This window comes from Scomber japonicus, chromosome 6, assembly GCF_027409825.1.
Source record: "Scomber japonicus isolate fScoJap1 chromosome 6, fScoJap1.pri, whole genome shotgun sequence".
NCBI classification, from domain to species: domain Eukaryota; kingdom Metazoa; phylum Chordata; class Actinopteri; order Scombriformes; family Scombridae; genus Scomber; species Scomber japonicus.
In genome coordinates this window covers 10,073,680-10,096,067 of record NC_070583.1, presented here as the reverse complement: position 1 = coordinate 10,096,067, position 22,388 = coordinate 10,073,680, and the positions used below count along the sequence as shown (strand labels likewise).

The following is a 22,388-nucleotide window of genomic DNA, read 5'->3' as shown; positions in this document are numbered from 1 at the left end:
GTGGCCTGCAGGTGAAGCACAGTAGCATATTTAATAGCTCCCAAAGATGTCATACAGGCGTATTCATGTGTTGTTACATTAGCAGCTCTAACAGTATCAATAATCAATGTTGCAAAAGTAATTAACCGGCAGCTGGTGGAAGAGAATTGTCTGCATGGACCGGTCAAATAAAAGCTGATAACAGTATTCTCACAAGCACTTTCATCAGAATTTGAACAGTGGAGATAAAAGTGGAAATTAATGTTCAGCATTTAAACCTGGACTCTTTAAGCTCTCCAAATGACATCACTTTGACAAGAACTAATAATAAGTACTGCGATTAACAGTGTCAGCTTGAACGTTGAGGATCCACATTTTGTTCACACTGTAAGCAAAGGGCGACCACACACACACACACACACACACACACACACACACACATTTTACTTAGGTTACTTTTGGGGACATTATAGAGAGTTACATTAATTTCCTGGAGACATACCCTTATTCTCTAACCTCACCCACTGATTTTACTTAGGTTACTTTTGGGGACATTATATAGAGTTACATTAATTTCCTGGATCACACACACACACACGAGGAAACAGGTTTTGTCCCTAATTAGACAAGCTGTCCCCTATTAACTGGTCCTTAGTCTTAAATGTGTCCCCGAAAGTAGGCTAAGTCAAACTACACACAGATCCTTTTTGGGGACATTTTATAGACTAACATTCACAACTGCAAAATCAACCTTTTCCCAAATGTGAACCCAGAATTTGTTCCTACTTGACCAGGCTAACCCCAATTAAATGGTCTTCACTCTTAAGTGTGTCCCCGAAAGTCGGCTAAGTCAGACTGAACATACAGATACACGTACACGCGCACACGCACACACACACGCGCCGCTGTGCTCCACTGTCCGGCTCCACCTCGCTCGGCGGGTGTGTGAAGAAGCTCCCAGCCCGTTATTTCAAGGTTATCTCCTGCAGGAAGCCTCACTTTTCGGATCCTATGGGAATTTTGATAACCGCGGTTTTTCTTTGGGCTGCTGTCGGAGGTAAGAATCCATCACATTGATTGAACACATACATGGATACAGTGTGATGGACTGCGGGGCGCTCAGTGGGAATAAACGCTACAAAACGCGAGGATCTCTCATCTCAGGCGAGCCGCATCTTTCACACACACATAGTTATTATTCCTGCTGGCATTAAACAGCCTTTATAGTAGACAACAGACCAAATACAACGCGTCATATTGAATAGAAATAGACTGTGTGTGTGTGTGTATGGTAACCTTAATGAAAGCCTCAGGGATTTAGACTAATGGGCTAAACAAATGCGTTGTTACATAATTTGTTATGCGCTCACCTTTCTGCTTTCTGTCTGTTGAGACTGGATTCTGCACCTTTTATTTATTTATTTATTTATTTATTTATTTTCTACACATACGCATATCTTGTATTATACGAGCCAGTCCTCCTGTACGTATACAACATAATGGGAAATAAAAGATGCGCACGTGCCCGCTGATATGCGCCAGCCAGCTGCTGTGAACATCATGTTAATTAATATAAGTGCAGACTTCCTGTGGAGGGTGAGAATTACAGAGGAGTCTGTTTCCCACAGAGACATACGGGTGAAAAACAGGCTAATATGTGTTACGCACAGTCTGATGCAGATAACCTACATAATGTTTGGTGCTTTAAGTTTTATTTTGTGCCTGTCGCAGTGTGTGATAGGCCAGCAGTAGTCAAAGCCACCCTATAGAAGCAGAGCTGAAGCATTTTTGGCTGGTTTTAGAAGATACATCTCACCACATCATGTTATAAAAGCCCAATAGTGATAGGCTGCTATACCTCTAAAATACAAGTTACAGTTCAGTGTAAATTAAGATATCATTTTATGAACTCATCATTGTGCATGTTGGAGCTGAGCCTGTCCAATCATTTGCTTGCACTTGATTTCTTTATTTCTAACATTTGGTTTGGTTGACTGTGCAGCAGCAGGTTAAGAATACAATCAGGGCCAGATCACAGTGTTAATTATGAGCCTGGGGTGTACCAGCTCAGAGAGTGTGGATAACACGCACACACACACACACACACACACACACACACACACACACAAACAGTTCATCACATGGACATGCCGGGCATTACAGGGCCAAACTGTGGGCAGCTCACTCACGTGTCATTGTGGGTTCATCACTGACCATGGTATCAATTAGTCTTATTGATCTTGATCTGTGCTGATCTGACTGTGAGCTGACACAGACCGCAGAGTTCAGATGAAACCTGCAGCTGTCACGTCGGTGAAAGAAGTATACACACTTGAGATACAGACAGTGTTGAATCTGTGTCCGCAGTGTTTGTACAGTTTGAGTCCATATTGGGTCAAATATTTGAGGCTGGGTTTAAAAGTTGACCTTATTGAGGGTTTTTAAAAATTTAGACTCCAACTGAGAGTAAAGATAGTACCTTTGATCATGTTGATGGTGGCAATTTGTCAGAAAATAAAAAAATCTTTTTCATTTGACCCGAAGTTCATAGCCTGACATGTAGATCCATGAATAAGCAGCAGTGTGGAGATTGAACAGCACCTTATGTTATATTATCTCAACCAATACAAAACAAAGGTTGCGGTCTGCAGGCTGAACATGGATTTTTATCTATACTGACATTTAGACCCTTGTTAGATTCAGTGTATCTCTGTGAGAAAGAGACACTGAACACACTGCTGCTTAGTGTGCCTTTAATGATCTACTGGCAGGCAGGGATTGGTGACTGATTTAGCCCTGGTGGGAAACTACCTGTGAGTTTAAGCCGATGGGAATTTCTGCATCATGGAGAGGGTGAAGGGGAGAGAGGGATAAGCTTCTTTTCTGTGTCGCTTTACCAAGGTAACTGTGCTTACCTTAATGAGGGAACAGCTTCCCCCACACCCATGCAGGACAAACCACTGCTGAGTAAACAAACTGTTTGACCTGTGCTGCTCTGTGAGGTAGTTTGGTGCAGTTTTTAACTGCGACACAAATGCTAAACATATTGATTTTAATCGCCATTCTCCCTTTCTCTCTCTCTCTCTCTCTCTTTACTCTTTCTGCACCTCTCTCTTTGTCTTATGCAGTGGGATGCCGGCCAGTAACCTCACCCCTTAATGATGCAAAGGTCAGAAGCAAGTTCTTTTTTACATCCTGTATCATTCAGTATAATGTAGATATTTTAATATCTTCATTATTAATTACATATATTTTTTTGTGCCTCAAGGTTGAATGTATTATTCAGGAGACGCTGAATGGAGATGGGCCACAACATGAATGTGGCCCCCAGCTGGCAGGTGACACCTCTAATAATATATCCATCAAATAATATCATCTGGTGTTCAGAGCTGAAATAGAAAATTAACAATTTTGATAATTGATGAATCTTGTATGTATTTTTTAAGTAAACAATGGCCAGAATTACCTTAATTTGCTGCTTTTCTTTCTCTTATATGATCATAAATTAAACATTTGGTGGTTGTGCAGACAAAACAAGACACAACATGTATAATTGTCTACTAGAAAATGGTTACAGCAATTTTTCAAGATTTTCTGATGTTTTATTAACCAAATTATTCATTGATAAAGTTTAATTTAACAGAACAGAACATGAGAATATACTGAATGACTGAAATACATCGATCACAGGATGGAGATTTATTTGCTGTAATTTACATTTACTATTAATCTGTGATGGGTGTTTTATCACATTCCTCTTGTTGTGCAAAGATGTGCAGAGTTCCCTTTTCATTTTCAGCAACACTGCTGTTTTTCTGGACTGTGTTTTTGCAGCACAGTTGTGTTAAAGTGTTGCTGTGTCTCTTAATATTCCCTTCACAGAGGAACTTGATGAAGTGCAAAGACACCAGGGTCTGCTAAGGGAACTGCAGAGGCTGGCTGATGATGGTATGCAGAAATTCACACTCACACACATTTATGTCAGGCTGTCTTTTGCATGGAATTGAAATTATATGAAAGTGATGTCTTCACCTTTAATTACTCACAGTGCTCATGCACTGTGGCGCCGCGATGAGCACTACACTGACCGTTGCAATCTCGCTTCCACAGAGAGAGATAATGAGAGAGAGGACGAGGAGGAGAGATATGAGTACAATCTGGCCGACGACGAGAGTGACTTTGAGCAGAGGGATGAGGAGGCGACGGAGGAGGCGACGGAGGACAGCGACGTGACCAAGACAGAGGACAAGAAGGAAGATGGGACAGAGGAGGATGACACCAAGGAGAAGATGATCGAGGAGCCACGGATCGAAGACAGAGGGAGGGACGAAGAGGAGGAGAGAGCTAAAGAGCTTGAGGAGCTGCTAGCTGAGGAGATAACCAAGAAAGGGAAGGAGGAGAAGAACGATGAGGAGCTCAAAGAGCTGCTGAAAGAGTTGAAGAAGAAGCGCTATGAGTCGGTGAAGGAGAGGGAGATCCAGAAAGCCTCTGGAAGCGAGCAGAAGGAGGAACCGAAGGAAAAGACACCAAAGGAGGACCAAGAAAAGAAGGAAGATGTAGCAGAGGATGTGGAAAAGCAGAGGATGGAGGAGAGGAGGAAGAATGAGGTGGAGCTGATGGTGGAGAAGGAGAAGGTGGAGAAGGAGCTGAAGGAGCTTCTTAAGGAGCAGGAGAGCAAGAAGAAGCCAGAGCAGGAGAGGGAGATGAAGGAGAAGCAGGAGGAGCTGGACGAGCTCGTCAGGAAGATGAAGCGGGTGCAGGAGGAGGAGGAGCAGGAGGCGCAGGGGAAGAAGACAGAGGATGGCGCCGATCAAAAGCCGGCGGAGGAGAAGGAAAAGAGCAAGAAGAAGCAGGGCGACGGAGAGAAGGGGTCCGACGAGAAAGTGGAGAATGACGTCAAAGCGAAGGAGGAGGCGGTGGAGGTGAAGGAGCCGCAGCAGAAGAGAGTAATGGAGAAAGCCAGCGACGAGGCCACGCGGCAGTTCGAGCGGGAGAGGTACAAGGACGCGGAGGAAGAGGAGGAGGAGGGTGACAACGACAACGGGGAGGATGAGGACGATGAGGATGAGTATGTCAGAGAGGATGAGGAGGGGCCAGAGGAGGAAGATGATGATGATGGAGGGGACGCAGAAGAGGATGAAGGCGAGGTAAGTTGGTACAAATAAGAAGTGACTTTATATTAATACATACAGTAGAGCTATATGTTATTCATTAAGTGCTTACAGGGTGTTCACTGACATTTTTGGACAATTTACAGTATAAAGAATAGTTAGGCAAGTGATTCAGCAATTCAACAGAGGACTTACTTTTTTTTGTATAGCACACATGAGTAATTTAAGCTGAAGTGACTGTTGTTACCGAATCTCTTGGAGACAATTCACCCCCTTTTCTCTGTAATTACACTGTAGTTACAGGCTGTGTAGCCTGTAAAATAAAGCTATTCATTGTTCACCACATTTTCAAGGTAAATACAAAGTGAATATTTGATACACAGGCTGTAATATGCAGCATTACTCACTCTGGTATATTTAACACAGTACAGTCTTTCACCACAATAAATACAGTTGAACAGTAAACAAAATGTGTCTATTTCAGTATTGAAAGAGATCATATAAACAAGTAACTCACAAATCACAAATTTGCCTCAGGGGGCTTTACAGTCTGTACAGCATCCTTTATTCTTAGAAGGAAAAAAATTCCTCCCTAAAAAACTATTTTAACAGGGAGTAATAGATGAAAGCTCAGGATTAGCCAAGAGGTATCTATGTTCCAGGGTAGACAGACGTGCAATAGATGTGGTTTGTACAGAATAGACCATGCAAAGGAAAATGTTAGTATCGAAACACAGGTGACAAATTTATAGATAAACTGATAATGTAAGTTTGCTTATTTTGCCTATTCAGTAAGCAGAGTAAACATTGGCTTTGAACTGAATTTGGATAAAATTGATATTGTTATTATTATATATTTGATATGTACCAGGTAGTTTTAAAATCAATCAATCAAGCAATCAATCAATCAATCAGACTTAATTTGTATAGCACTTTTCATACAATAATGTAGAACAAAGTGCTTTACATAGTAAAAAAAGAAAAAGAAAAGAAAGAAATAATGGCTCAATACAAACAGGAATCTGTGAGGAAACACCAGAGCTAGGGTGAAAATTCAGAATACCCCCCAAAAACAAAAGATAATAAAAGATTAATAGAATATAATGAATAAATAAATAATAAAATTAGGGCTATATAAAATAAAGTGGGCAATAAAAAGATTAAGAGGAAATGTGATGAAGTAAAAGCAGACATAAAAGGTGGAAAACAATCAGGAGATAAAAAATAGAAAAACAAAGGATAGTCTAATCTCTAATTATTCAGTATTTACTGTGTCATTTATTTCTACATCCCATCTACTTTTTCCCTTTAGATTTTTGTACAACAGGCAGTATTTACACTGTCATTTGTGGGCTGTTATCTAAAGTGTAACTGTGTGTTTTCTCATGTTTTCCATCTACAGGAGCTGCTGGAGATTGAAGCAGAGTTACGCAAAGTCGCTGCAGAGCTTAGGGAGCTTCGCAGAGGATAAGACACACATTAACACTCTCTCACACACACACACACACACACACACACAGACTGATAAAACCCTTTGTTGCATTCACGTTCACACACTCACGTTTTCCATTAACAGCCTTCGAATCCTGTCAGAGAAATGTCTTCAGATGTAAACGGACACTAGTAGAAAACTGTACATACACTTGTTTCATTTTTGGCGTTTAGTTTGCCTGAAATGTGCTGTCACACTTTCCTCCGTGCTTGTTTTAGTGTAAGAGGAAAAATAGACGCATTTTCTAGCTTTTCGTGTCCCGTTCGTGTCCCTGTCACCGTACCTGTAAATGCTGTTTGTAAGGTAGACAGGTGACTTTGGTTCAGTTGTAAACCGCCATAGATGCAAAGCATTCAGCACTTTTATTCAAATGTTATTTCTGACTGGAGATTGCCAACCACACATACACCCTCATCTTTGAAATCATGAGTCATGAACACTGGCGACCAGTGCTTCTTGCCTCCTGAAGGTGTCATGCTTGATGGTGTGTTCTTGTTGGGAAAAACAGATTCCCTATTACAATTAATATGTGTATTTCAGTATATAATATATATTTTGTGCAATAATTGATAACCGTGTGTACAATGTTCCTGCTGTTCTGACTGTTAACAATATGTATTACTGATGTTTCTACACAGGAGTAAGTCATTATTTCTAGTAGTAATGAGGATTGCGTTTCATTTGGCTCATGCACTGTTAAAACCAGACTGTTTGAGGCGAACCGGGGTGACACGAGCAAAACACGGGAAGTAGACGACCGCTGTTGAAAATGCTGCATACCAATACGTATGTCAGATGTTAAGTTTGTCTCGGGTCAGTGTGTGGAGACAGGACGTGATGTACTTAGAGCTTACAAGGTCTAAAAGTGTCACTTCAGGTTCTCAGCCAGCTTTGCACTCTTATCTTATCAAGCCAAGGAGGAGTCGAGGGAAGAGGGAGACACTAAAGCCATTTGTTGTCTTTTCGGTAACACTGACAATAGCATTGATAACCGCTCAGTAGTGTTACATCACATTTGTCACGGCTGTGGCTCTCATGTCATCCGTGTAAATATCAGATATCACTGTCTCCAAGCCAAGGTCATAGGAAATATAAAGCAACAGCGCTCCCAAGAGGACACTGGGTACACATGCACATGGTGCAGGATTAACAGGGTTACCACTGGAGGCCAATTTACTGCAATAACACAATATAGACTACAGCACATGTGAATGCAATAATTAGCCAAGTAATCAATTATTACATGTATTTTAATATGTAATCAAAGTGCATCATATATTACTCATATAGCAAATATAAATCTCTTTTTCTACACAGCCAAGATTTATAATCTCATTTGAACACAGGTGAAAGCAGCCGGTCAACTTGTGTAAACACATGATAATAACACACGTAATCAGTTAAGACTGATGAGTTCGTTACTGTCTATTCCAAAGATGAGATGTTTGTTCACTTCAATGAAAAATGAATGTACTGTAGTTTTCTTTTTTCTATAGCAGTGCAAAATGTTTCCACAAAATGTATCTGACAAACCAGCAAGAAGGATGTAGGAATTGTCTGGGTGGGTTGTGTGTGTATGTGTGGGGGTAAGGTGGTAGGGAAGGGAGGGGGTGGGGGGGGGGGGGGGGTTGACATAAGGGCATAGTGGACATTTCAAATGACAGGAGAAAAACAAAAAGATGACAAAAACACCCTTTGTAATATTACTGGCCAATCAGAGTGCTGTATTTTGTGCCTGCTGTATCTTCTTCTATGCTACCTGTCAATCAATAAACGGAAAGTGTATTAAACTTTAATGTTTTGGCTGTTTTGATGGGCGACTCGTAGACGTTGTTCGAGCAGAATCACTTCATTACAGGGGGTGCACTTTAAGATTAAATCATTTTACATGTTCTTACAATTACAAATAAATAACTTCTCACATTTAAGGCAAAGTCTTGAAAGCAGCTGAGGAGAATTTTGGTCCTGACCAAACAGAAAAACTTCCAATAACTGACTTTTGTTTGTTCTGTGAAGCTGATGAAACACACACAATCTGTAATCTGCCTCCTGGGGTGACTCACAGAGCAGTTGTTGCAGCAGATGGACCACCTGTAGTGTGTGTTGACTCAAGAGAGCCAGTAGCCCGGGGGCCAGCAGAGGTCTGTTTGTCCAGCACTGACTCAATGTGGCTGAGCAGAGAGGAGAAAAATTGGGGCACTCCCTCGTAGCCTGACAGAGAGAAGAGTATATCAGATTATCGCTGGGCCTGTGTGTGTCTGTGCGTGTGTCTGTGTGTTTACAACTGTGTGGTACCTGGGAAGATGTTGATGTCTATGACAGTGAGGGTGTGTGTGTGTATGTTGATGATGACGTCCACTCCAAACAGAGCCATGCCCAGCTGAGTTCGGAGCTCTCGGGCCAGGGCGGCCACGGCCTCGGAGCTGGGAAGAGGCAGGCGCGGCATCTGCTCGTCCAGCTTGGAGAACAGGAGGAGAGAGTATTTTTAGGGTGGATGTCACCCTCTAAAGGTGCTGTGTGGGTGAGTCCGTATCTAAAAGTGTAACCCTGACATACTGCTCATATTCTGAGCCTCAGCAGTATTCCCTCATCTCTATACCATAAATCTGTTCTTTATTCATAAATACTTAATCAGTCATTGAGAAAAAGCACATACTCCAAGTGTAGTACACCTCAGAACATCCAAAAGTTGAAATATGTCTATGTTTGTATATTCTGGGTCACTTTAGGAAAGGTCAAATATGACATTATATGGACATTCTTATACAGAAAATTGTGTTCAAAAAGAAGAAAATTCTGCTGCCATATGAGGTGTAAAAAATATTGCTGTTCTAATACTCACAGAGGTGAGATCAGAGCTGGACTCTGGTTTTGACACCTGATGACTGTTGAAGAAGATAGTCTTCCTGTCTGGAGGCAAAGAGAAAGCAAAGGTGTGGTGGATACAGGGAACAAATAGAAGAAAGAAAAACAAGGTGGCATAAGATAGGACAAAGCAAGACAAAAGGGAGAAACTGAAATGGGAAATGAGGAGACAACAAGAGAAAGGAAAAGGAAGGACATGGCAGATAAAGGAAGGGAAAAAAAGAAGACAAGTGCTGTTGGTGCGATGCAGACTAACCACAGGGACCAGAGGGGAAGTTCTTGAGTGAGGGTCTCTCTACACAGAAGTGTCTGTCTCCTACCACAAACACCTTATGCAGAATAGCTCCGTGGTTGACAAAGCTCTGGAGGACACAGGGAGGATGAACATCAGCCAGACTCTCCACACTAAAGATCAGAGACATCTACATAGGGAAGCACATAGAGAGACAAACAAACACTGAATAAGGAGAGAGCAAATAATCAACAGTGAATGCACAAAACAAACATGAGAAGTGACACTTTATGAACAAGGAAAAGCAAAATCCACATACCTCATGGGAAAGTGAACCATGCGCCACTCTGGTTTTACAAACTGGGGTTAACAGAGAAAATGATTTAATGGCTTTTGTTCAACAGAGACACATTTGAAAGGTTAAAACACTGCTGACTACAATCCTACTAATAAGTAATCTGACTAATATCTTCTGTATACTTTTTAAAATGCAGATTTCAGGCTTCATTTATAGACATGAAGAAGCTAAAAAAGACAGACAGATAGTGAACTGACTAAGAGGGAAGCTCAGGCCCTGGCTCATCACAGCCTGGTGAATGGACGACAGGTCAGTCTCACTGTAGATCTCTAGGTAGGGAGGACTGCAAATACGCCAGTCTGTTAAACACAATAGAATAAGCAGGGGTTAATAACTACAATCAAGTAGTAGACGTACAGTATTATCACTATTTTTATGGTGACTGAGACCTCGGAGGGAATTGTGCAATTTGCTCATGATCCGATAAGAGGCAAAGCGGTCTAATAGCTGTGTCATGGCAGGCAGAGGGTCCAGAAGAGCTGTACTTGGATGAGCTGACACATAGTTCTGTAATGTAACAGAAAGAGGGAGACGTTCACTTTCACTTATCACTTTCAGCATGACTGCTTGAACCACTGAGTTGCTGATCATAAGCAAATATATGCGTCTTGATTATTGCTGCATAAACAATAAACCTCAATATATATTAATGTTCAACTGTATTTTTACCTGGAAGTTGGCAAGGAGCTGCTGCGATTGGCTGTCATGCTCTGCCTCCACAATGACATCAGACAGCTTGTGAATGATGACATCGAAGGGTCCCTGGGGTACCAGCGGCCGAGTGAGGTCAATCTGTGACAGAAAACAAACAGTTTTATCCCTATGTAGTACATTTATTAAAGTACTTTATAATGAAATACTTTATTTTTCCTTATAATGATTTGGATTCCTAAACTCTGAGTCTAAAAATCAGTCTTCTATTATTCCCAAATTTAAAATCTGTAGATCTCATTGTGTGGATCTCATCAAAATCATTTGTATTTATAAATTATTATTATTGATAGCAGACACATTTGATTTCATAATGATACTGACAAAGAAATAGTCCAATTAAGAGGGTCAGTATTGAGGCCAGTATACCAATATCAGATTGGTGCATCCCTGCAAAAAACAGTCGCACAGTAGTTGCTAATCTGTGAATAATGTTTTAGCATTAACTGATCAAATTGATTTTATTTTATTTTATTTTTTATTTTGATTTTTTTTATTTAAAGGATTCTCACCTTCACAAGTTCACAATAAGTCAAATGTTTAATCAAATTTCCTCGTGACAGACATTGTGATCAGTCACAGCAGTGAAAGCACAGGTGAAACTAATTAAACTGATGTTCCATTTATGTACAACAACAGGGCTGTCGGTAAATGGACTGCAGCATAATGTTAAGACACTGTTTATGAAATTACTTTGACCAAAAAAACTCAACAAAACAGTATTTTTACTTGATAAGATTGTGGTTTTCACATTTCAGTTTCAGTTTCGGTCACAAGACAAGAAAAAGGTGCCACCCAAAAAAGTTTTTAAAGCCACTGCCCTACATGATGCCATTTTGGGCAAAAACAATCCACTTACAGACATTTGTACCATCTTTGTTGTTTCCTCCCCCATAGTCCCTCTCTTCTTCAACTGAGTTATAATCATGTAATGCCCCTGAAAATGTCTATGCAAACCACTGCAGTTTTAGACATCAGTGCTTTGTATATAGCAGCAAATGTTCTATTTCTGTGAAGCCAAGCGTGAGACTCTGATAAAAGAAGTACTGCTGATTATTTTCTTTAATATTTCCTGGTGATATTTGTGCTTACTTCTTATAAACTCAAGCTAAATGTGGACTACTCTGTGTAAACCAGTGTCTCTCATGCTCCTTTATAGACATCCACATGCAGTGAAATGTTTGAGCAGTTGCAATCAGGCTGCTATTGTTTACGATTTTGCTACTAGCAGATTGTAGGGGGTGGCTGCAGGTGGCTGTGACATGGATTACTAAAGTTGTGGTGTGGACATATGTACATGACACATGTGTGTGTGTGTGTCTGTGGGTGCATGCTGTTTCCAACTACTATCACTACTGTCATACTGTAACTGTATACCTCTAGAATAAAATCACATTATGCCACAATGTGCATACGTGTGCTTGGGTGTTATGGCATGTATACTAAGAAAACCATGATTGGAGACATACATCAACCCGTCTTTGTACACACACATACAGATACTCTACATACAGATGTAGAGACAAGCACATTCACAAGGGCACACATACGCACACATACATATAAACAGGTTTAACAGCTTCAATCTAAAGAAACTTGCCTTATCTTCTTCCTCTCTTTCCACCACACACCCTACATTTCCTAATTTATTCTTTATAAATCTGCCTGGTCTGACATTTAGAAAGAATCATTACAATGTTTCTGACAAAAAACACTTACCTCAACCACTTCCACTCTATGGCCCCTGCAAGAAAAAATGATTTAATGGGTGATGATTTCACAGGAGTCATCTGATGTCAAACAGGGATGACAGTGAGCAACGTAGCCTCATATTGGAGTATTTCCATTGTTTCTTATTAAAAAGCACAATATGTGACACAAAATTATTGCAAGTGTGCGATATGACACATCATGTAAGATAAAATACACTGAAATAAATACAATTCTGACTCTCATTGTTTTTGTATGGGACCCCAGGGATGCCATTAACATTAGTATAGCGGCTATAACAATAATCATGAGCTGTTAAATGAATAAGAAAAAAAATAGAAGTCGGTATCAACTTACGCACAGAACTCTGCAAAGGCGTCCAGGTTCATCCTCCTGCGCTTCTTATCGCTGAGACAGAATCCAACCCTGCGGCCTGACATTGGGCTGCGTGTCTGGGGTCCACCAGCAGAGACAGACACATACACACACACACACACACACAGAGAGAGAGAGAGAGAGAGAGAGAGAGAGAGAGAGAGAGAGAGAGGGAGGATGTCTTGAGGCGCACTTATCCACTCAGCCCTTCCCCCTTATAAAATCTATGCTTCTTTTAGTCTTTTTAAAAGGTGCCGTCTCCAGAGTCGTGATCATGTTCGACCACAGGAGGGCCTGTCTGACTGGTAAAGTCACTTAACTTCCTTGTTGCTGCCAACCAATAATAATGAATGAACAGAATTGAAAGAGAAAGTAAAACTCTCTCAGGGAAGTAACTCCATTACCCTGCATATTGTTCAGCAGCAGCACAGTCAGGCATGCTGTGTCATATGAACTAACTATCAAAAAGTAACAATAATCGGTTGTTTAGGAAGACAGAAATATACATTACAGCGGTGTGAAGTTCACCTGAGGTCACGAGGAGAAAAAAAATGTCGCGCGGGTCCAACGCAGGTTTCGACAGACACATCACCATCTTTTCACCGGAGGGCCGCCTCTACCAAGTCGGTGAGACGTTTTCTCGTGTGTTTTAGTCCTGGACCATAGCCAGTTACCGCACAGCGGGAGTCTATTACCTTTACAACTACTCACAGTTACTATATTTAGACAAACAATGCAACAAAAAAGCTCCTGTTATGTGGCTAAAATGGTTAGCTGGTCAGGTGGTGCGGTGTATAGCATCAAAAATGGACACCACAGGTCTTTCTTTTTAAAGTAAATAGATAGTTTAATAAACTGCACTGTTTTAATATCAAGTTTAATAAAGTATTTACACTCACCTGTCACTTCATTAGGAAGGCCTACTACACCTTGTTGGTACCGATGTTACATTGTATTTGGTGAGCCATCAGATTTTGTGACCTGCAGTGTTGGAGGAAGTACTTAATTAGCTACAACAACAAAAATCCTACATTTAATATCCTACTTAAGTAAAAGTAGACGTATTACCAGCTTAATTGACTTAAAGTGCAAAAGTGAAAGTATTATACATTCAAAAAGTTGAACTTTTTTCAAAATTGCAGCTGTGTCTGTTTTCCTGCAAAATGTGTCCTTTTACTTGAGTACTTCATGTAGAATTTTAAATGCCGGATTTTTATTTAAAATGAAGTATTTTTACATTGTGGTATTGAGACTTTTACTTAAGTAAAAAAAATCTGGTCATCAGGTCATAGAATCTGATGGGTCACCAGATACAGTGTAACACCAGGTGTGACCCCCTTTTGTCTTCAGTAATCCTTTGTGGCATGGATTCAATGTTACTGGAAACATTCCTCAAAGACATGATACCATCCCATCAGATTTGTCGGATGCACATTTGTGATGCAAATCTTCTATCAACTGTTTCTGAAATACTCAGATCAGCCCGTCTGACATCAACAATCATACCACGTTCTAAGTCTATTAAATCACCTTTCTTCCCCATTTTGCTGTGTAGTTTTAACTTCAGCAGATCCTCTTGATCACGTCTTCATGCCTAAATGCATTGAGTTACTACCATGTGATTGGCTGATTTTATATTTGCTTTAATGAGCAGTTGAACTGGTGTACCTAATAAAGTATATTCTTTTCTATTTTGTTCTTTTTTCCTGTTACATGTGCTGTCATATAGAGTATGCCTTCAAAGCCATCTCCCAGAGCGGGTTGACTTCAGTGGGAGTTCGTGGGACAGACAGCGTTGTGGTGGTCACACAAAAGAAAATACCTGTAAGACCTTACACACACACTAACACACACACTTTCTCATTGGGATGATGTGAGTTGAAGTGAAACAATGACACCTCTGTACACTACAGTATTCTGCTGACTTTGACAGTCAAACACATGAATACGATACAGCCATAATGATGCCAGTTCTCACATTTCCAAGCCAGAGGCTACTTTGACTTTGGTAAGCTTTCAGTACATTCAGAAGGTGCTCAGTGAGTCTACATTTAAACCTGAAGATTCAAAATGATAATGGAGAGCAAAGGACGAGCAAGAGATTGCAAAATATTTTTTATTCAGAAAAAAGTGCTGTTGCCCATAAAGTTGGAATAATTTTGTTTTCAGACACATTCCTCTTTTTATTTTCTATTTATACACATCACTAATCACTTTTGACCAGGTGCAATGAGTTTGATCAATACAATTTTGAGAATATATACACTTTATCTATCAAGAATAAATTACATTGTCACAATCATTTCATGATAAAAAGTAAAAAAATATTTTATTCTTTATGGGCAACAGTGTTATAAGATTCACACATATTGCCCTCCACATGCATCTGATGGGCATCAGTCATCTTTTTGACTACAAAAAACAGCTCTATTAACCCCAAATAAAACAGTTAAAAAGTTTAGTTCAGCTGCACGCTAACATATTATGCAATCATGTATTTGTGGTAAACGCAGTGTTGATATTTCACATGCACAGTGAAATATTGATGTTCTGTGGCACGGTACAGTTTGGTAAGTTGCATGTGACACTGTGACCTTTCTCAACTGCAGGACAAGCTGCTGGACTCATCCACTTTGACCAACATGTTCAAACTGACCCCTCGTATTGGCTGTGTGATGACTGGACACAATGGTACGTATTCTCCACACACACATGTCATTGTCCAACAACTGGGGTCACAGTACTGTAATGTAATTTAGAGCTGAAATTAATTAATTGATTAGTCATTCAACGGTCAAGTAATAAGCCAGTATTTTGGTAAACGATTAATCATTTCAGTCATTCTTCAAGCCTAAATAGAGAAAAAATGCAACACATTCTCAGGTTCCAGCAGATGTGCTGCTTCTTTTTGTCAAGTGAAATAGTAAAACTAAATATTTTTGGGTATAGGCGTATAGGCGGTATAGGTTTAGTTCTTTCTCTTCGTTCTTCTTTCATAGATGAAAACAATTAATACAATCTATGAGAATCACCAGATTAATTGATAATGAACATAATCATTCATTGTAATATAATATAATCTAATATAATTATCATACACAAATGTGACTATGCAAGATGAGTTTTAAACGTATATTAATAACGTTGTAAGAAATAAAAACCTCACCGCTTTTCATCTGCAAAGTAGATGTTGCTCCTTTGTTCCTTGGTCCTTTTTCTTTTGCATTTGCTTTCACTTCTTAAAGGTGAAGAGATTTTCCTTCCCTTTCCTTATTGAGATTTTCATTTGAGTAATTCTGCACAACAGTACAGTATGCACAGTAGTTAAAATCTGCTTCTAGCATTTTTTGGTTACCATAATCACACTTTTTTGTTTATTTCAAAGATAATATTGATTAAGGTCTCTGGCCTTTAACCCCTCCTGTTTATTCCTGTGCAGCGGACAGTCGTTCCCAGGTTCATCGGGCAAGGGTGGAAGCAGGAGAATGGAAATATAAGTTTGGTTACGACATCAATGCAGACATGCTGTGTCGTAGGTTGGCTGATATCTCCCAGGTCTACACACAAAACGCTGAAATGAGGCCTCTTGGCTGCTGTGAGTGAAGATCTTGATTGATGCATCATTAGATAGTTCATACTATTTAGCAAAATAATTATTTCAATAGCTTACCTCGTTCTTATGCATTATTTAATGCATTTATTTTTCTTTTATTGCATTCTGACTGTTCAGATTCAGTTAAAAAGATATTGAAGTATAACAACTCAATTAATTATTATAGAATGACTTCACATCCAGTGAATACACGGCATATTCCTTGACTCGAAGCTCCCTTTTCATTCCTTCTTTTCTCTTTATCGTATCCATCATCCTCTCTTCTCATTTGGTCCCAGGTATGATCATGGTGGCTATGGATCCTCAGCAGGGTCCTGTCTTGTACAAATGTGACCCTGCAGGCTACTACTGTGGCTTCAGAGCCACAGCAGTTGGGGCCAAACAGACAGAGGCCAACAGCTACCTGGAGAAGAAACTGAAGAAGAAGCCTGAGCTGACCCAAGACAGGACAGTGCAGGTACAGCAAAGTCTGATTAATGGAGCTGGATAAACATGATGATTGATGGAGAATGCAAAATAAAGCCTGACAGGTTGATGCAGGACCCCAGTGCAAAGTCACAGTGATCAGAACTGCGCCGGCCTGGTATTTATAGCAGCAGCTTGCCATTCAGAAATAACACTATAATGGTTTAATTGTGTAATTGACCAATCAAAATCAAGTATTCAACAAATTAGTATAATATGTGCAGTTAAAGGAAGAGTCCTTTCATCATCCTGCTTGTTATACAAATATCTGTACTTGATATTGCTGTTGTCCAGACATGAGGGTCAAGCAGACATGAACTCTGTTTTGGTGTCTTCCCATTGCAGCCCTGTCCTAAAAATCATGTCTGACAGAGGAATTTATTGTTTGTATTTAAACTAATCAGGTAAATCTATCTTACGCCTGTGTGTCTTTCCAGTTGGCTATATCCTGTCTGGCCTCTGTGCTGTGCATGGATTTCAAAGCCACTGAGCTGGAGGTCGGCGTGGTCACCAAAGAAATGCCCAAGTTCAGGTAACTTCACTCAGACCTCTGCACTCTGATGATGGCTGTTATGGCTCAGATGTTAGGGACTACTACTGCTCTGGATGATTATTTTTTTGCCTAGTGCACAGAAAAATGTCACTTATATTACTTGTATTTTATGTAGTTTTGATTTTATGTTGCATTCTTAAGCATAAACCTTGAGTGTCATGTGACTTTTTGCATTAATATTTTTAGTCTAATACTTTTTGTCACAGTGGTGTTCAGGCTTGTATGTCTTATATCTTAATCTCTATGAAACAAAACTTTTAGAGTAGACCAGAAAGTTGATGTGGTTGTCCTGTCTTAAAAGACTTTTTCCTTTTGACCTCTGGCTTTTATCCCCATTTTCACTTTTCTCCTCTCATTTCCTCCCCTGTTCATCCACTAGGACACTGTCGGAGGCAGAGGTAGAAGTCCACCTCATTGCCATCGCAGAACGGGAGTAAAAGGTGTTCCCACAAATTTCAGTCCGTCATTCATCATAGTATTTCATTTTCGGTGTGCTTGATTTCTCCAATTTAACAACACTGCTACCTACAGTCTGATATCCAAAAGTACACTGGCTTTCACCTGGTTTATGCTGGAAGTTTTATCATGCACACCTGAAGAAGAAACACTGTTATAAAGGATTGCTCAGATTTATAATGTTTCATAAGACATTTTCAGTGGGCTTTTTTATTCAATACAGTAACATAATAACATAACAAACATTGTATAACTAGGTTTAAATATCTGATCTGGCATATTGACCATCTTCAGTGGACAAGACAAGCTGTGACATTGTCATGACAGCCTCTGCTTTTCTTAGGATGTGTACAGAATATTTGTCATACATCTTATTTAATACTGTATGTTTGTAACACTGCCTTTGTAGTCACAGCCACACTTCAAAAATTGCAATAAAAATGTCCACCGGACTCACCCCTTTAAAAACAACTGTTTTGTTTTAAGTGAAGGAGTTAAGTGTGTTTATTCCCCAATTTTTGCCAATATCCTGATTAAGCAACATTCCACTTGTTTTAGATTAGATTAGATTAGATTATTTTTTATTTAGAATGTGTGACAAAAAACAAAACAAAAACAGCGCATAAAAAATGAAAGCACAGTGTTCTCACCAAAAATAGCGAACCTACACCCGACAGAAAATATAATGCACTGTCAACAACATTCGAAATGGAGTGGGAAGAAGTCAAAACTTATTGAATCCCACCCCCACCTCTCAAATCAGTGCTTGCCAGTTCCCAATCCCTGTTGTTGAACAGCAGATGGCACCAGTGAGTTGATCACGTTACCTGAGGTCACTTTCTGGTTATTGGCTGTTTGCAGGTCAGTTTTAAGGACTGTAGGGCCTGAATGAAACAACAACTTATTCCACCAAATCATATCATTTTTGATAGTGAAGGATATTTTGATGAGATGTCAGTATAACTTATACAAACGTTTTTTTTGTTGTTGCAGTAATTATAGTCGTATTTATAATGTTTTTTTGTTTAAAAAAAAAATAATGCATCAGTCTATCATGCAAAAAGTCATGTAGCAGATTTGCATTGCTGGCTCCTAAAGTCCATCCACTCTGTCTACAGTACTGCAGGTGATCCTGAAGTACTTCTTATGACCACATGATGGCAATGTTGCGCCTGCTTCTAACTTCCGAGTATTTCAAATGAGAATTCAGTGTTTCTGTTTGTACTTTTCTATTTTGGGGAAATCTATTTTGACAATTACACTTCCAAGTCCTCGGAGATTGCGTGCATGTGTGTGTCAATCCTTCCATGACATCTTGTTATGTGTGCTGTTTTGTGTATGTGTGTGTGTGTGTGTGTCCGTGTGTGTGCCAGTATCAGTGACCCACTAGTTTCAGGATACAAATCACTGTCCTGTTCAGTTACTGAATGTCACCAGCCAATCTGCATGAATCTGGCATTTGTGCACACAACCCACAAATTCACACTTAAACATGAATACATACAATGACAAACAGCAGCCATGTGAGTCTGCTTTTACTTTATTGTAGAAAATAAACTTTTTAGGAAAATTATGTTGATTAATAGAATTTTATTAGTTCTACAGGACAGACAATACATCAGAAATAATCTTTATTACATGTAAAAACATTGCAAAATGATTCTATATACAACATCAAACAGCACATTTCCATCCTTACCTGAAATACAAACACTACTATGTGAGGCATACGTGATGAGCGTTTTCTGCCTATCTGTGACAGTGGAGGTGAATCTTGAAATAACAAGAGCTGAAAGCAAAGTTATTTTTGACTTAAACAATTACTAACAGTATGTGTTTGTGATCAATGACATGGTAGTAGGGTTATTATAGTTTTTAAAATTTCATTAGTTTTTATTTTTATTTAGTTTTTCAGTTGGCTTTTTTATTTCAGTTTAATTTTAGGTAGTTTAACAAGTGATTAAGTAGTTTTAGTTTAGTTTTTATTTTGAGGAATTGACTAGTTTTAGTTTAGTTTTTATTTAGTTTTAGTTTTACGGGTATTTGGAGGAAAGCCTTGATTAGTAGAAGCTGTAAAGGATGAATAATTCCTGAATTATTGAAAGTAAAATTTGTTGTGTTTGTGGTCTCCTGCTTTTCTGTGAGAACGTCAAAGGTGGACTTTTACATAAGTGGGATTTTTCCCTTTTAGCTGTATCCCACAAATGTTCCCATCACTCTTCATCTCTACATTTTTACTTTTATCTTCTACGAGTTCACACATAGTCTAAATATTCCCACTACTGGGCTGTGACGTTTTCTGCCTGGAACAACTTCTTTCTAGAAAATTATAAATTGCACATATAGCATCTTCTTGTGTTATGCAGCAGCTGCTATGTTGCCACCTACTGGTACTAGCCTGTTATCTCAAGAAGTCAAACTGAACAGAATACAGTAAAAATGGAGAAAACGAAAAGAAAACTGAATCCAAGCTGATTTTATCCACAATTCAGTTTAGTTTGAGTTAGTTTTGCATTGTTCATTGTAGTTTTTATTTAGTTTTAGTTTTTTAAACTGTTTTTTTAAACTCTTTTAAAAAAAGAATCAGTTAACTAAATTATTTTTTCACTGCTAGTTTTAGTTTTAGTTAACTATAATAACCCTGCATGGTAGAAGATTGTAATTCTGCAGGTGTTTCCAGGCAGATATCACTAATTGAAGCTAAAAATAATATTGACTCATTAGAATAAAATTATTGGATCCTCAGTTTGCAGACAACAGGATTTAAGCTGGCTGTCCTGTATCAGTGACTCTCAATCAGAGCAGCAAAAAGCCCTGCTAGTCTCCTTAAAGCTACTGGTGAAAGACCATCCTAAGTTACATTGATAGCCCTCTTAAGTTAATTCTTCTTTGCAGCCACTTTACCTTACAGGCTGGAGTGTTTCGTGGCCTTATAAGTAAAGGCACAAAGGTACAAATACTAGTATGCAGGTTTATCCACAGGAAGATGTTTTGCAAAAGTAAACTAGTCATTTTAAGACGAAGCGAAAGTTGTTGCTCAAACTGTTGACTTGAAGGTTGAATCTTCATCCTCATGTATGGCCCTGTAGGTGTTTGATAACCTGGGAGAACACAAAAAAAATCTTTTAGGACTGACAGACATCCACAATGCATGAGTGCAGAAAGACATGGAAGATCTGCCCAGAAATGAGAGAACCACACAGGTCAAACTCTGCAATCATACAGAGTTGTTCACTGTGATCATGCAAGTCACAGCAATCAGTGCACCATGTCAGCATGTGGTCACAGCTCAAACTGGAGGTCATGAAGTTGTATATTCAGTATGTTGTCCATACTCTGCTAAATTATCCTGATTCTTACTGGGTATGTTACTGAAGTACTTTTGTCACAGTGGTTAATGATGGCTCAGTTCTATTCAAATGTCCTAGTAAGACAGTTTGTACAGTACCAGGACCCTCAAACTGAAGCAGCTAAATGAAGTCAGCCATTGTTAGTTTTATTATTTACAGTGACAGTGACATGACAGTTTCCTAACGTGACTGTCATGAAAAAGGCCTTTCCACATTCTTGACCGTGACTTTAGAGATTACCTGATCATTTATTAGAATAACAGCAAAATCATCTGAGTATCTGTAGAAGTTCACGCTAAGAATGGTGTTCCAACATATACAATTTTGCTGTGTAACAATCATTTAGTGGTAAAATGCCAAAACATTCTTAGTTCCAGTCTCTCTAGTGTCATGATTTCCTACTTTTCTTACTCTAAAGTAACATTAAGTGGAATATATTTAGGTTTTGGAGTATAACAAACTATTTTAAGAAGACACCTTAGGCTTTAGGAAATTGGGGAGACAATCTTTCCACAATTTATAGAACAAACAATTGATAATTAGTTTCTTATTACATTATCTCCTTTATCACAATTTAACTTTTCTCACACACTGTCTGTTAAAACTCATATTAATCCTCTCTTCATTCCTTCCATGCACCTCAGCATCCCTCAATTCTGTTCCTCTGTCTGTCCCAGCTGACCACCACCTCCACCTGTTTCCCAACTCCAGGCCCATGCTCCCCCACCTGCTAGTAGTGCACACAACATTTTCCTAACTTGCTCGCTAACTCACCCCCCCACCCCCTTCCTTCCTTCCTCCTCCAATCTGAAATGTTGACCCTGTGGCTGGTGTCTCCTGGTACTGGGACTGTTTGCCGAGCTGAATGGGCCCAGAGCATCAGGGTAGTCAGGCTGTGTGTGTGTGTGTGTGTGTGTGTGTGTGTGTGTGTGTGTGTTGGGTCACGGCGTGGGGATTAGGTGTGTGTGAGTGATTGAGGGTGACAGCGGCCCTAGCATTAGGGGCCCTGTGGCAGATTTCATAGGCCTGTTTTAGACACACTAAGCTGGATTTACCAGCAGCAGTGTGTCAGCAGTGATGCAGCCTGCCTGGACCTCCTACAGAACACATACACACAC

At 39.6% G+C, this 22,388-nt stretch overlaps 3 protein-coding genes across 3 annotated transcripts; 2 read left to right on the top strand and 1 right to left on the bottom strand.

Moving 5' to 3' along the window:
* The first annotated feature begins 961 nt into the window (after positions 1–961).
* Positions 962–8,135, top strand: LOC128360407 (DNA ligase 1). Its single transcript, XM_053320833.1, has 6 exons — positions 962–1,036; positions 3,108–3,148; positions 3,248–3,317; positions 3,862–3,927; positions 4,090–5,126; positions 6,493–8,135. Exons 1-6 carry the CDS (start codon positions 991–993, stop codon positions 6,559–6,561), a joined length of 1,329 nt encoding a protein of 442 aa, XP_053176808.1. The 5' UTR covers positions 962–990; the 3' UTR covers positions 6,562–8,135.
* Positions 7,587–13,109, bottom strand: LOC128359808 (inositol-tetrakisphosphate 1-kinase-like). Its single transcript, XM_053320132.1, has 12 exons — positions 13,089–13,109; positions 12,816–12,910; positions 12,468–12,492; positions 10,707–10,829; positions 10,427–10,544; positions 10,235–10,336; positions 9,999–10,039; positions 9,704–9,869; positions 9,425–9,492; positions 8,878–9,040; positions 8,646–8,793; positions 7,587–7,701 (listed from the first exon to the last, which is right to left on the bottom strand). Exons 1-12 carry the CDS (start codon positions 13,107–13,109, stop codon positions 7,587–7,589), a joined length of 1,185 nt encoding a protein of 394 aa, XP_053176107.1.
* Positions 13,110–13,205: 96 nt separating this feature from the next.
* Positions 13,206–18,374, top strand: psma6l (proteasome 20S subunit alpha 6, like). Its single transcript, XM_053320672.1, has 7 exons — positions 13,206–13,460; positions 14,563–14,657; positions 15,443–15,524; positions 16,273–16,428; positions 16,725–16,903; positions 17,349–17,443; positions 17,844–18,374. The coding sequence occupies exons 1-7, from the start codon at positions 13,385–13,387 to the stop codon at positions 17,899–17,901; spliced, it is 741 nt and encodes a 246-aa protein (XP_053176647.1). The 5' UTR covers positions 13,206–13,384; the 3' UTR covers positions 17,902–18,374.
* The last annotated feature ends 4,014 nt before the right edge of the window (positions 18,375–22,388 follow it).

Bases quoted from the DNA above. Each gene is read 5' to 3' on its own strand.
- LOC128359808 (XM_053320132.1), bottom strand. From the start codon at position 13,109: ATGATCACGACTCTGGAGACG. The intron at 12,911-13,088 runs GCACCTTTTAAA...GGTGGACCCCAG, and splicing joins TGATCACGACTCTGGAGACG to ACACGCAGCCCAATGTCAGG. The intron at 9,870-9,998 runs GTATGTGGATTT...TTCCCTATGTAG, and splicing joins ATGGTTCACTTTCCCATGAG to ATGTCTCTGATCTTTAGTGT.
- LOC128360407 (XM_053320833.1), top strand. From the start codon at position 991: ATGGGAATTTTGATAACCGCGGTTTTTCTTTGGGCTGCTGTCGGAG. The intron at 1,037-3,107 runs GTAAGAATCCAT...TGTCTTATGCAG, and splicing joins TCTTTGGGCTGCTGTCGGAG to TGGGATGCCGGCCAGTAACC. The intron at 5,127-6,492 runs GTAAGTTGGTAC...TTCCATCTACAG, and splicing joins CAGAAGAGGATGAAGGCGAG to GAGCTGCTGGAGATTGAAGC.
- psma6l (XM_053320672.1), top strand. From the start codon at position 13,385: ATGTCGCGCGGGTCCAACGCAGGTTTCGACAGACACATCACCATCTTT. The intron at 13,461-14,562 runs GTGAGACGTTTT...GCTGTCATATAG, and splicing joins GGGCCGCCTCTACCAAGTCG to AGTATGCCTTCAAAGCCATC. The intron at 16,904-17,348 runs GTACAGCAAAGT...GTGTCTTTCCAG, and splicing joins CCCAAGACAGGACAGTGCAG to TTGGCTATATCCTGTCTGGC.